Genomic DNA, 14,935 nt, shown 5'->3' on the forward strand with positions numbered 1-14,935 from the left:
TCCCTAACCCCTATCAGGTAATCGTTGAGTACCACGGAACTCCCTGCACTCTCTAAAACCGAAATGTGCTCCCCACCTACTGCCCCTGCACCGCTCCCCCCTACCACCTACGACTGCTACATCTCCCCCTCCCCATCTCTCTCTCCCTCCCCCTCACCCTCCGTCTCCACCTCACCTTCTATCACGCTGCATTGCACTTCGCCTGACAACCCACAACACCACCAACTTCCCGCTGCTCCCCCACCTCCTCACCACCCGCCGCCTCCTCTCCCACACCCAGCACCACGTGTCCTGCCCACACCCTCGCACCCCTTCCGCCCACAACAGCCCGGCCCCAGCCGCCATCCACCACCGCCACTGCATCTCCCAGCCCGCCGCCTGCACACACACCCTCAACCCCACCCGCCCCCAACTCCACCTGTGCCGGCCATGCCTCCACGACACCACCACCCACTCACCCTACATCCCGCTTCCCACACCGTGCTGCCCACACCTCTACCACCCCACAGCCGCCTTCGCTTGCCCCATGCACCTCACACAGACGCTGACACTGCACACCTACATCACCACCCATACCTACCTTTAAAACAACCATCATATGCTCTGGCTGTCTCTCCCGCCCACTCTCCCATCCCATCCACCTCGCCACAAAATCACACCCCTACCCCTGCCCTAAATCGTCTCACACTCGTGATACACCAGGCACAAATCCCGGCCACCTACACTCCCTAGAGAGACCACAACGCATTACCCCAACATAAAACCCACACTCACCGTCCATCTGCAGCATTCGACACATTCCTGCACAGAGGACAACACCTTGCGCCATGAGGATTTGATCAGCCATATGGGTGCCGCCCCTTGGACAGAAACAACGAGTCCGAGGACCTCACCACCTCCTACAACTCCTCTGCTCCTCCACCAACTCATCCACCCTCTTCCTCACCTGTGACGAACAACAAGACAAGAATTCCACCACCACAACCTGGCACCCCCTCCTCCAACACCTACAGCCAGTCTACAACACCTACGACACCAAAGTTTACCACCTCCAGTCACAGGGATGTGACTTTTTCCCAGCATACAATGACAGAGCACTGGGACTCAGGGCGACAACGGCATAAGTCCGCCTGGGCCGCGAGCCCCTATGATCTGGAGCTCGCCTGCTGCCACCATAGCAGGAATACAAGACTACCTTCTGGGCGAGCCTTCCCCAACCAACATCGGAATGGAGCTGTTTCTCCAGCTCCTACCAGCACCTCTGAGATGGCCTGTAGTCGCTCAACCCTCCTGAAGAAGACAGCTTGTAGCCGCTCTGAGGGAAATCAGGAGAAAGCCTGCAGCCATTCCCGCCTTCATCAGGAGATGGCCTGTAGCCGTTCTGTAGGTGCCCTTCCCGAGACGGCATGTAGCCGCTCAACCCTCCTAAAGGAGACAGCCTGCAGCAGCTCTGAGGGAAATCAGGAGACGGCCTGCAGCCGCTCCCACCTTTGTCAGGAGATGGCCTGTAGCCGCTCTGAAGATGCCCTTGGGTCTGCTGGTAGCTGCTTCCTCTTCCAGGCCACAGCCAGTAGCCGGGCCCTACGGCAGGAGACAGCCTGTAGCCGCTCGTCCGTCAGGAGCTGACTCCTGTTCCCCAACCCACGACTCAGAGGGAGTCCCCAGCCTGGAGGAGTACTGGAGAGGCCCTGTGACTTTCCCTGGCCTCTTCTCCCTGTAACCAGATCTGGGGAGGACCCACCTGATGGACCCCGACGTAGGCCAGTGCCACAGCCCCTTCCTGATGGCGCAGACGAGCACCGGGGACCGCAGCCCTTGGGAACCCTAGACTGCCCCCAGGACCCCCGGGCAGGATCCCCTTACACCCAGATGCTGGAGATCTTCATCCTCCATCAGTCCCCTGAGCGAGAAGTTCAGGCAGTTGTTTGGCCCCTGCCCTGAGGGTCATACTCCTGCCCCCAGCCCTGAAAGCACAGGGCCCTTCGCCACCCGCAGCCCTGGACAAGAAAGGATACCCCTGCGAGTGATCCCGTGGCCTCTGGACGCAGAGGCCCCCAGCGGAACCCAGCTCCGTCAGTAGCGAGGCTGTGACACCTCCGCTGCCCTTGTACCTGACTGCCATGATGCCCAGACCAGAAAGGAGTGACAGCGATAATACAGTGTCCGTGACTCAGTGACATGAAGGCAGAGCAGTGAACTAACCACATTAAGGAAGTTAGTAAGAAAAACCCTAGTGATAATATCAAGTGGTGGAGTGAATAAAAGTGACAGTGCAACCGTGAACACGGCCAAGCAGTGAGATACGGGTCTATTACAGTGAATACGTTACCATCTGATAACACCGTATAATACTAGAACTGTACCCAGATCCCAGTGCTAAAGCAGTACTTACCAACAGTGAAACAGTGCCACCTGCTCCACGAATATATAAAACTTTGACTTCCTGCAACCAATATATATACACCTCTGCCCTAAGTGAGCAGTATCCTGCATGATACTAATAACCTATATCTAGACATAAGAGTTGTAATTGTCCAGTGTATATGTATCCGTGACATCTTCCCGTTCCACTGTATAACTTAGTAATACACGTGTAAGGTTGTTGCCTTGGGTTTTTGTGTCCTTCCTCTCTCCTATTTGTCTAAGCTCCAGTCTAGAAAGAGAGCCCAGCTATACACTAGGCGTTAGAGGGACAAGAAGCCGACCCCTAAAACACCTAGCATTACACTATATATATATATATATATATATATATATATATATATATATATATATATATATATATATATATATATATATATATATATGTATATATATATATATATATATATATATATATATATATATATATATATATATATATATATATATATATATACATATATATATATGTATATATATATATCTAAGAGGAGCCTGTGGAGTCACATGGAGAGACAGGCTGATGAACGAGGATATAAAGGAGCGTTGTGGTGTCGATGTGGATGTGATAGGAAGCGTTATGAGGAACACACTGAGGTGGTTTGACCATGTGGAGAGGATGGAGGGTGAAAGATTGACGAAGAGAGTGTATGTGAGTGAGGTGGAGGGGGGACGAGGGAGGGGGAGGCCGAGGATGAGATGGAGGGATGGGGTAGAGAGGTATATGAGAGAGGGGGGTGTGAGTTGGGAGCAGGGCAGTGAAATGGCGAGGGACTGGGCGACTTGGAGGCGATTTGTTTGTGGCCACCCCAAACGGGATTGAGGCGTCTGGCAACAGATATATATATATATATATATATATATATATATATATATAGTGCAATAAGGGGGGACATGGCCGCATCCCCCCCCCCCCCCCCGATACGCCACTGTGTGGCATCAGTACGGTCAGAGCTTGCCACACGTATAATTCACCGACTTCAACAGGATACGATTCCGTCATGTTGGCTTTTGTCACAGGAAGGGCTGTGAAGCCAGTGTAGTGGTAGTGATATTTCCTGGTGATACTGATTTCGTGATCAGTTATTCCATCATGGACAATGAAAAAATGCCGTGAAAAATCCATGGTGCACGAGCTGGCTATCCCAAGAAAATCTGCCCAAGTACATGCCTGGAGATCATCAAATGCAGCCTCCGTGGGCTGAAACCCATTCCCCTCTTTTCACATGATAATTTTGATTGTCCTAACACTTCTCTTGTGGGAACTGGGGCGTTGGTCTCGTGCACCACGTACCCCACGGCCACAGACATGCATATATCTCTGTTATTATATAGGAGTCCATAATCTCCTTTGTAATTTAAGTATAATGCTGTTTGTGTCGAGTTTCCATTGCCTGATGAGAGAGGATATATTCTCCTTCATTACTATTTTTTTTTTTTCCCACGAAACACTCTCTTATTCGTTTGTTGTCATTTAATTAGCTTTAAGAACGGCATATACGTAATCATAGTTGATATCTTTGCAACTTCAGAAACATAACGTCTCATAAATTTTAATCAAGAGTAAAACCAAAGAATTCACGTTGAGTTTTGGAATGAGTTTCCGCTGTGAGAGTTAATGGTATTGTGATACCAACTATACCAACTATACCAACTATAAAATCGTCTAGTGGTTGAAAGAATCCCCCCTTACCCTCCAGAAAAAATATATAGAAAAAGAAAAGAGGCTGTAATCGCTGTAATATTTAGTTGGCTAATATACACGCAAACTTTTGAGCAATAGTATCTGTCAACCCTCTAATTTTCCCAACAAATACAAAGAAATCGTAGCCAGAGTTCCACACTGAATAAAAGGCTGCTGTTCAGTGCTGAGTTTGTAGTTCAAAGCTTTGTTGGACTAAAGAGAGAACAATGCACAATGATATTATTACTTGTCAGTCTATATTCTCACTTTTGCCCTTCATTATAACTTGTCCCAGATTTTTCTTCCTTTTGCATCCTATTTCACACAGTTAAGTGGCAGAATAACAATTTTGTGGTTATACATCATATTTTCAGTGACAATTTTCATGACTAGCAATGTATCATAAAGCTAATACTGTATCTAGTTACAGTTTAGCATTCGATATGGAAAGATGATAATATTAGGCCAAGTTAAAGCGAACAGGGTAGAGTAACTGGTCTTTTTCCTGTGAGGAACCCTGGATATGAATTTGTTTCGGCAAGAGAAAAAATGTGGAGAGTATATAGAGCCAATGGCTGACGAGTCTGCCATACTGTAGGATACAATTAACTGGACAAGATTTATTACTAGGAAACATCCATGGCATCGAAAAGACGGCCGTATGTGATGAACAGAATATAAGTGGAATTAACTTCATACATTTTTTTTCGTTCATTATTGCAACCGCCAGAGAATGTCACTCAGGACAATTTTCACACTGAGCGGTTCGTTATAACTTTCCTTAACGAATGGGTTATATGACTGCCTCGATTAGATATAACTTTCACCACAAGACTTCTTCCAGAGAAAACATTAAACTGTCCCCTCCTTAGCTAAAAGAAATGATATATTTCACCCTTGTACTGTCGCAGGAATAAAGATAATTTATTCTATCTGAAAACTATAAACGTATTGTGCAGGTACAGCATGTTGGTTCACTTGCCGTACAGTCCTGACGGTGCCCGGGTGCTGCAAGTGGCTTCCTGGACCCCCACATCAGGTCTACGCTATCTCACACCTCACACCCTTTTCCCGGAGAAATACACCAAGTAATGTGTATAGATTTCTAGCCATTTCAGAACTTGAGGCTCTTATGTACTCTGCTGAAGTTAGTGGGCATTACAAAACTGGAAAAATATAAGTGACGCATCCAAATGACTCACGAATATAGATTGGGCTATAATCATTTTATTCTAACCTGACCTAAAGTTGTCATCTCTCCATTTCCTATGCTTAGGCATAACAAGAGGTTAACACTAGACTATGGTGCTAGTCATGAGAAAGTGTAATGGAACTGAAGTAGAACCATAGCTTTGTATTTTTCTGCATTTGAAGTATGTGAAATATAATGCGCAAGGCTGAGAATCCAGTGCAGATTAGTGTAAAACAGGCATATTTTGTAGTCTGCAGTATACATGTTATAAACATTACTTAAATGAAATTAATATTAGTAATCAAGTAATAAGAGACAGGGTGGAAGAGTAAGACAGGGTGGAAGTGAAGTTAGCAGGAGAGTGAAAGATAAAAATGGTAGATTACTAGTGGAGAAAGGAGAAAAAGTGAGCAGATAGAGAGAACACTTTAAGGAATTGTTGAACATAGAGGCTGGAAGTAATGCGAGTATAAGTGGCTGGGGAATGGCTGGGAGGAGGAGGGAGGTGAGAAGACAGGAAGAAATCAGTAGGATAGAAGTTGTGGAAGCAATGAAGAAAGTTAAATTGGGGAAAGCCCCAGGAATTGATGGAGTGTGTGGTGAAATGCTGAAGTATGGGGGAGAGATAGTAGTATAATGGATGTGGAAAATGTGCAGATTGGCCTGGGAGGAAGGTAGAGTTCCGGAGGATTGGAAGTCAGGTATAATCATTCCCTTGTACAAATGAAAAGGGAAAAAAGAAGTGTGTGGTAATCATAGGGGCATCTGTCTTCTTAGTATAATAGGAAAAGTGTATGGTAGGATACTTATTGACAGAGTTAGAGAAAGAACAGAGGAATTAGTTGGAGAAGAACAGGGAGGCTTTAGGAAGGGAAGAGGTTGTGTAGATCAGATATTCATTCTTAGATCTTTAGTGGAATAGTTTCTAGAGAAGGGAAAGAAGTTGTATGTGGCTTTCATGGTTTTTGAGAAAGCATATGACAGGGTGGATAGACAAGGATTGTGGAAAGTATTAAGAATATATGGAGTGGATGGGGAAGTTGTTGAATGCTTTGAAGAGTATGTATGATGGTGCTAAGGCTGCAGTGCGTGTGTATGGTGAACTGAGTGAATTTTTCTATTTGAAAGTTGGGATGAAACAGGGATGTGTCATGCCTCCATGGTTGTTCAATCTGTACATAGATGGGGTAATAAAAGAGGTACAAGGTAGGATAGTGGATGTTGGAGTGGCTCTGGTGAGAGAGGATAGTGTTTGGAAACTCCCTGTACTGTTGTTTGCAGATGATACTGTGTTGTTGAGTGAAGACGAAGGAGAGCTGCAAGGCTTGGTGGATGAGTTTGTGAGAGTGTGTAAGAAACGGAATCTAAAGGTGAATGTAGGGAAGAGTAAAGTGATGGTCTTTGAGAGAGGTGAAGTCAGTGAATGTACAGCGAGACTGGTCGGTGAGGAATTGGAAAATGTGAGTACGTTTAAGTACTTGGGTAGTGTGATGAGTAAGGATGGAGGTTTCGAGGGTGAAGTGCTTGAAAGGGTACAGCAGGGAAGAAAGGTTGCTGGTTCCTTGAAAACAGTGATAAGAAGCAGGGAAGTGAGCATGGAAGTGAAAAAGTTACTACATGACAGTATTGTGATACCAACTATTACGTATGGAAGTGAAGCTTGGACGTTGCTGGAAGGACACAAGTCAAGAGTGAGAGCAGTGGAAATGAGTTATTTAAGAGGAGCCTGTGGAGTCACATGGAGAGACAGGCTGACAAATGAGGGTATAAAGGAGCGTTGTGGTGTGGATGTGGATGTGATAAGAAGCGTTAGGAGGAGTACACTGTGGTGGTTTGGCCATGTGGAGAGGATGGAGGGTGAAAGACTGACGAAGAGAGTGTATGTGAGTGAGGAGGAGGGGGGAAGAGGGAGGGGGAGGCCGAGGATGAGATGGAGGGATAGGGTGGAGAGGTAATGAGAGAAGGGGGTGTGAGTTGGGAGCAGGGCAGTGAAATGGGAGGGACAGAGCGACGTGGAGGCGATTTGTTTGTGGCTACCCCGAACGGCATTCAGGCGTCTTGCAATAGATAGATAGATAGATAGAACTAATAAACAATTATAAAAATTTATCATGCAGTATCTTTACTTGCCTTGAATAATTAGTAGTAGCCATTATTCCTAAAGATTTTTCATAAACTGAATAAAAAGTCACTTCCACTCTTATTGTTGCACTATAGCTTCCTTAAGCTTAGAATATTACATTATTTTTGGCAGTTTCCATGGCGCGTCGATAAACGTGACGGCGTTTCCATTTGAACCCTACTGGCAAGAGTCCATCGAGGGCAACATCACCAAGTACTCAGGCACTGACTATAACCAGCTGGTTGCGGTTGCCCAGGCCCTCAATTTCAATTTCCGTATCCTTCCATCACGCAGTTGGATCGAGGTGAGAATTATATACTTGTTAAAATTTCTGTTGTTACTATTTATTGTTGTGAGAAAGTAATTAATTTGATCATTACATCCGAATATTGTATCACCATCATTTTGCAATACTTAGTAGCCCAATCAATTTTGTGTGAGATATGTTAATGAAATACCTGCCATAGCAGCAGAACACTGCCAAGGCATGACGACACCCTCCAAGGAGGAGACCATGCAGGGGCTCTGAGGGTGCGTGCAGTGCCAAGGCAGAATGGTATGGACCTATGTCCCCGACTACCTTGCGCCCTCATCCCCTGGAACAGACCCAGCAAGGATGTTGCAGTCCTCCCTCATTACCTTCCAGCCGGACCAGCCCTAAACAGGTTCGGGGTGGGGCTGATTCTTCAGTCCCAAGCAACACCCAAGTAACAGCCTTCAGCCGCACAAAGCCAGTGACAGCCTTCAGCTGCACAAAGCCAGTGACGGTCTTCAGCCGCACAAAACCAGAGATGGCTTAAGCTGCTCAACTGCTGCAAAACCCCCCACCCCTGCAGAAACCGGTGACGACCTTCAGCCGCACTCAGGGAGAGATGGTACCCCCCCTCTCCTTCTGCAGTTGCCTCCATGAGCTGGACTCCGGTGACAGCCTTCAGCCGCACCAGCAGGCAGGTGAGCCTTCAGCCGCACATTGACTGCCATCCACTCCCCTCACAGAACACCGGTGATTGCCTTCAGCCACACTTCACCCATGGTCCCGTCAGGAAGTCGTGCCCTGGTGATGGCCTTCAGCTGCACTGACAGGAAAGGGACAGCCATCAGCTGCCCTCCTCCTGTTGCCCACAGGACCTCAGTGACAGGCATCAGTCACGCCAGGGAAAGACACCCCACCAAACATCTCTCATCCCCTGTGACATCCCCGGTGGAGAATGACCCTCGTTCGGCTCCACCCTCTGGTAGCCAAACGGGATGCCCTTCTGTTTCTCCCCACAGAGGTAGCCCCCAGGAGGAACTTCCCTGGCTCAAGGAGGTTTGATGAGGCCTCGTGGCAACCCTGAGAGTGTGTGCAGTGCAGCTGGTGCCTAAGGAAGACGACCAGCTGACGAACTCCCACCAGAGGTGACGCCACAGACTCCCCCTGATGGCAGCCAAACGGGAGGGAGACCGTGGCCGCTGGACTCCCAGAGGTGCCCCTGTGACTCTGGGGTGCAGCCTCCCCAGCCCCAGACAACGGCGACCCTGTCCCCAGTGTGGGCACAGACAAACACGCCTGCTTGCCCTGTTTGGCCCGAGCCCCAAGGACCAGACCCTCCACTAGAGGAGGGCCTCTCACTTCACTGCCCAGCAGCCCACTAAAGACGACGTCACCCCTGAGGATTGTCCCGTGTCCCCTGAAGGAAGGAACACCTGATGGGACTCCTCCTACACCTGGCTAACACCTGTAGAGACCAGGACTTCAGCAGCCCAGTCGGAGCCCTCTAGTCTACCTAGTGCCTTTGTGATTGAATAGTGTACTGTGTTGTACTTGTACCCATATTGTATACAGTGTGTAGAATGCAAGATAATATACGTGTAAGGTTGTTGTCCAGAGTTTTTATGCCCAGTTCCTTTCATAGTGTGATCTAGCTCCAGTCTTGAAAGAGAACCCCGGCTCTATTGCTAGTGTTTCCAGGACAAGAAATTGACCTAAAAACACCCTGAGTAACACTGGTGGCCAGCGGTGGTTCTTGACCAGGCAGAATACAGGGAGGAACAAAACAGGGGCATCGGCAAAATGACAGCAAAACCCCATGTGAAATTACCTAAATATGACCCAGAACAATAAGACAAACACACATACCTATCCATGATCACACTACTCCTCGACATAGTGTTTGAAGATGACAAACAAAAAATAGCAGTCACCCTGCTTCTCCTGGGCAAAGCAGTAGCCAGTATCACACCCAAAATCATCCTAGAGCTGACATGGGCAAATTTCACCAAATAGTGATTCAGGCCGTCACACCATCATTAGGAAGAGCTGTGGCACTATCACAGCTCGATAATCTAACCTACAATGGGAGCCTAGATGATACACTCATCTAGGCCAGGTGACTCGTCACCACCGCATACCCAGAGACTGAAACAGCAACCCAGGAACAAGATACATTCAACACACTTTTAAGGGTCCTCCCCAGTGTTATTAGGGAACATTTTCCGATACATGACCCAGTGGGAGACCTATATAAAGACATTCAACTGATACGGCATCTCCTAGCCTCCCGCTCCACCCCACAGCAGATCAACGTCATAAGCAAATTCCCCACCCAAAGACCAGCACCACACCACAAACCACAGATGCCCTCGGCCCACACCAACTCCCCCTTCCACACCCAACCTACCCAGGGCACACCCCACCAACAGACACCCCAACCTCAAAGAACGCACAAACTGCCTTTCCATCAACCAGTGGGAGTTCTCCACCTGTAGCCACAGATCTTCACTCCATGACATCCGAGAACGACTAAAGGCTGCCCAGTGCAGACCAGCCACCTAGGAAAGTGTCCTCCCTTGATAATGAGGGCACTGAGGACAACACCTTACCAGCCGAGGGCACCAACCCAGGAGAAACGGAGCAGGAGGAAGTCAAGATCCCGCAACAGCTGGATTTTTAGGCCTGCCCCCACAAATCCCCCCACAGTGTCGGAAGCCACTTCTCAGAAATACCGCCCCCCAGTCTACAACAAGATGAGACTGAATGGGATGAAAATGAGGCTACTGGTCGACACGGGAGCAGCCAAATCCTGCCTCTACAGCCATTTTTACTCCTGTCATAAGTTGGCTTTTGACCCTTTTTTCCCTACGTCAGCTTATTCCGTGGATGCAGGGGATGGCCTCCTGCCCATACGTGGGGAAACCAGGGCCCTGCGCACCAACATCCACTAACAAGTCTCTACCTAACACAAATTCATCGTACTTGACTCAACCTGCCACGCATATGATGGCTGCCTGGGACTGGACCTCCTGCAGAAGCTACGCATGAACATCGATTGTCATAAGTGACATCTCCAGTTTCAGAAGCTCCCGGACCTCTCCCCTCAGCCCCTCTGCACGTGCAGACCCCCCTCTCCCCAGCCCCCCCCTCATCTCTCCACCCGCCCTTCACATCCCACCTTCCCAGTGACCATCTTCTCCACCCTAACCATTACCCCCCACCAGGAGGCCTGACTACATCTCAACAGGCCCACTAGAGCCTCCGTCCTGTTCTCCCCCAACATGTCACCTGGAACCCTCTCGGCCTGTCTGCTGTAGCCTACCTTCCCCCCCCCCCTCACATTGCAGCAGTCCAAGTAGTAAACATCACCACCACCCTCAAGCTAGCTAAAGGATTAGTGGTGGGAGAGATGGAAGAGGCCGAACCCTGTGCACTGTCCATTCCCCCCCTGCCACCCTACCCTCACTACCTGAACACCTCTCACAGCACCAAGTGGACAGCCTTCACCGACTTCTCCTGGACTTCCAATACCTCATTACGTCAGACCCTACTGACATTGGCCACATAACCTACCTGACGTACGAGATCCACACCAAAGGACCACCCATTCGCCAACCATCACGTTGGAAGACCCCCAAACAACGGGCTGAGGAAGGCAGGCAGGTCCAGGAAATGCTCAATGCCAGTGTTGCATTACTCTCCACCTGCCTGTGGTCTTCCCCTGTCATCCTGGTCAAAAAGAAAGACAGCACCATGTGCTTTTGTGCGGATTACCGCCGACTGAATGACGTGACTACTAAAGATGCCACCCCCCCTTCCCAGGATAGACAACTCTCTCGACTCCCTATACTGAGCCTCCTGGTTCTCCACCTTATACCTCCAATCATGATGCTGGCAAGTCCCAGTACACCAAGAAGACAGGGGGAAGACCGTGTTTTCCACCAGTAATGGGAAACACTATGAGTTTAACGTACTACCAGTTGGACTCTGTAACACCCCACCACCTTTTCCAGGTTAATGGAGTCAGTCCTGAACGGCCTTACCTGGGAAATCTGCCTGGCATACCTGGATGACATAATCATTTTTAGCCAGACATGGGCCGACCACCTCTAATGCCTCAGGAAAGTCGTCCCACACATTCGCCAGGCGGGCCTCAAGCTCAGACCCTCGAAATGCGTTCTGGCCACACCAATCGTCTCCTTCCTGGGACACATTATTTCCAAGGAAGGAATATCACATGACTCCGTCAAGCTACACGCCATTCCAGACCTTCCCCTACCCCGTGATGTCCATGAAGTCTGCGCCTTCCTAGGACTTACTTCGTACGACTGGTGCTTCATGAAGGGGTTTGCAGACATCGCCAATCCCTCCATGACCTGACCAAAAAGGGCAAGCCTTTTATCTGGACCGATGAACGGAGAGCAGCATTCCACCAACTGAAGAACAAACACATCACCGCCCTGATCGTTGCATTGCCTGACTACACCCCTCCCTTCCATCTATATACCGATGTGTCCTTAGTAGTAATTAGCACTGTCCTTGCCTAGGTGCAGGAAGGACGGGAGCACATCATCGCCTGCACCAGCCGCACCCTAAACCAAGCCAAGAGGAACTACGCCGCCACCAGACGAGTGTGCCTTGGCATCATATGGGCACTGGAACACTTCCGAGCCTACCTGTCAGGTACAAACATCACCATCATCACTGAGGACCAGTCACTTCAATGGTTACAGCAGTCCAACACGGAGAGCGCCCAACTCATTAGGTGGAGGGAAACTCTCAAGGAGTTCATCTACAAAATTTCATATTGCCCTGGCAAGCTACACGTCAGTGCGAATACCCTATACACGTCAGTGCGAATACCCTATCCCGACTACCAATTAACTCTATCCACATCGAACCAGATCTCTTATAACAATGGCGCAACAAAGATTGCCCCCACTGGATACCACCACGCTTATTCTCCCAACTCCACCAGCAGGGCAACCACCTATTTACCCATCCAGAGCATATAGTGCTTGACCCCAAAACTGCCCTAGACGCCATGACTCACCTCCACTCTGATAACGGGATTCACATGGACATTGAGAAACTTTTGCAAGTATTCAGCGATGCCTATTGAACCCCTAACTCTCCAACCTGGCCAAACAAGTCACCCAGTCCAGCCGGGCCTGTGCACTAGGCAAAGACATCAACCACACAACTGGCCCATCGGGGAGCATCACCACTTACAAACCTTTGCAGTTGTTATCCGTGGATGTAGTAGACCCCCTACCACCAAAATCCAGCTACAAGTATATTATCACCATCATAAAAACATATTCAAAATTGCTCGTTGCCTGCCCAGCCAAGGAACACCACGCCGTTGCCATGGCTGATGCCCTTGTCCACCACATCTTCCCATACTTTGAGATTCCCAAAGCTGTACACTCAGACAACGACCCCAAGTTCACCAGTGCCATATGGCAAGAGCTCACGACCATCTTCAGCTACCGCATCTCACACTCCTCCCCCTACTGGCCCCAAGGGAATGGAATATGCGAGAGGAGCCATCACACCCTCCTAAACCAGGTGCGAGCCCGGATAGAAGAGACCAAGAATGAGGACTGGCCAGCCCACGTCAAGATTTTACAGTGGGAATAAACTCCTGCCCCTGAGATGATGGCGTCTCCCCCGACAAACGGGTATTCGGGGAAGCCCCCCTCCTTCTGCCATTGTGATGACACCTCCAACCCCCCTCCACGTCCCTCACGTCTGACCCCCTACACCACCTCAAGAGGCGGCTACACGGCCTACAGAAAAATCTAGACCTACAGCCGGACACTGCTCCCTCCAACCCCTACAAACCAGGTGACTCAGTAGTAGTGGCGAAGCTACCCACACCCAACAAAGTTTCCCCACAGTTTATGAGACCCTATATCATTACTTACATCCCAAATCCTTACCATGTCACTATAGATTACAACACCTCAAACTCTTATTGGAATCATCATGTACACCCGATTTCAACAAACACCGCCCCATGCCACAAACCCTCTCCCCCCACCATCCACACCCCCTCCCCTCCGCCTGCCACTCTGGACCCCCCGTCAGAATCGTACACTTGCTATATCACATCCTCCTCCTCCTTACCATCCTTCCACACTCCTGCCCCTCCAGCCCACTCCCCCACCGCACCTCACACCTCACCTCCCGCCACCTCATCACCAATGGTAATACAACCACCCGACCCAGGGGCCCCAAGTCCACCTCCAACCACCCCACCATGATCCCAGCACTGCACCCCACCTGCCACCACCTCCACATCTGCACCGTCCCCCCCACCCCTTACACCTCACTCCACACCCACTGCCCACCCTGCACCACGAGTACAATCCCCTACCACCACCCATTCTGGCCGTCTTTCATGCCCGCTGGCCAGATACTCCACCACACCATCATCTAGCCCCCAACCTCTCCAGCACCACCAGAACAGACTTTCCCTACCTCACACACACCCAACACTGCCCCATAACACTAACACTACACCAGGCCCAGTGGAAACTTCCACCAGCCCCTATCCCCAGGGAAAAGAGCCGCACCAGCCCTCAGCAACCACATAAAACCACCACCACCTCACTGGTCGCCAGCATTCAGGTAGTACATGCTGAACACCAACCACCACCAGCCATGAAGGTGCAGCATGTCACCTGGACCCCGACCTACAGAAGAAAACAATGCCTCTGTGGGACACATCACCTCCTGCGACTCCTCCGGGAAACACCTCAGGCCTCCACCTTATACGTCACCAATGTTCATCACCAGGACCCGGACCTAGCCACCCAACACTGGACCACCCTCTTCCAGCACATGACACCAACCCACAGCACCACCATCACAGAGACCTACTACCTCCAGCCACGGGGACATGACTTTTCCCTCCAAGACAGTGGTGAAATATTCGCCGTAGCAACAGAAAACCACCAACGCTTGATGACACCCTCCCCCAGGAGGAGACCACGGAGGGGCTCTGAGGGTGCGCGCGCTGCCCAGTCAGTACGGACCTATGTCCTCAAATACCTTGCACCTTTATTTCCTGGAACAGACCCAGCGAGGACGTTGCAGTCTGAGTGCATTACCCTCCAGCCAGACTAGCCCTCACCAGTTCAGGGTGGGGCTGATTCTTTAGTCCCATGCAGCAACCAAATGACGGCTTTCAGCTGCACCAAACCTGTGACACCTTCAGCTGCACAAAGCCAGTGACGGCCTTCAGCCACACAAACC

General features: G+C 49.8%; 1 protein-coding gene across 1 annotated transcript; it reads left to right on the top strand.

Annotated features, from left to right (window-relative positions):
• Positions 1–10,678: 10,678 nt before the first annotated feature.
• On the top strand, positions 10,679–12,794 carry LOC145395829 (uncharacterized). The gene is made up of 4 exons (XM_080269361.1): positions 10,679–10,714; positions 11,159–11,566; positions 12,220–12,498; positions 12,651–12,794. The coding sequence occupies exons 1-4, from the start codon at positions 10,679–10,681 to the stop codon at positions 12,792–12,794; spliced, it is 867 nt and encodes a 288-aa protein (XP_080125487.1).
• Positions 12,795–14,935: the final 2,141 nt, after the last annotated feature.

The sequence above is a fragment of the Coenobita brevimanus genome, chromosome 33 (genome assembly GCF_032717465.1).
Source record: "Coenobita brevimanus isolate Jiangsu-jjx chromosome 33, ASM3271746v2, whole genome shotgun sequence".
Taxonomy (NCBI): domain Eukaryota; kingdom Metazoa; phylum Arthropoda; class Malacostraca; order Decapoda; family Coenobitidae; genus Coenobita; species Coenobita brevimanus.

Bases quoted from the DNA above. Each gene is read 5' to 3' on its own strand.
- LOC145395829 (XM_080269361.1), top strand. From the start codon at position 10,679: ATGGCTGCCTGGGACTGGACCTCCTGCAGAAGCTAC. The intron at 10,715-11,158 runs GCATGAACATCG...CACCTCTCACAG, and splicing joins GGACCTCCTGCAGAAGCTAC to CACCAAGTGGACAGCCTTCA. The intron at 12,499-12,650 runs GTCAGTGCGAAT...CAACTCCACCAG, and splicing joins ATTGCCCTGGCAAGCTACAC to CAGGGCAACCACCTATTTAC.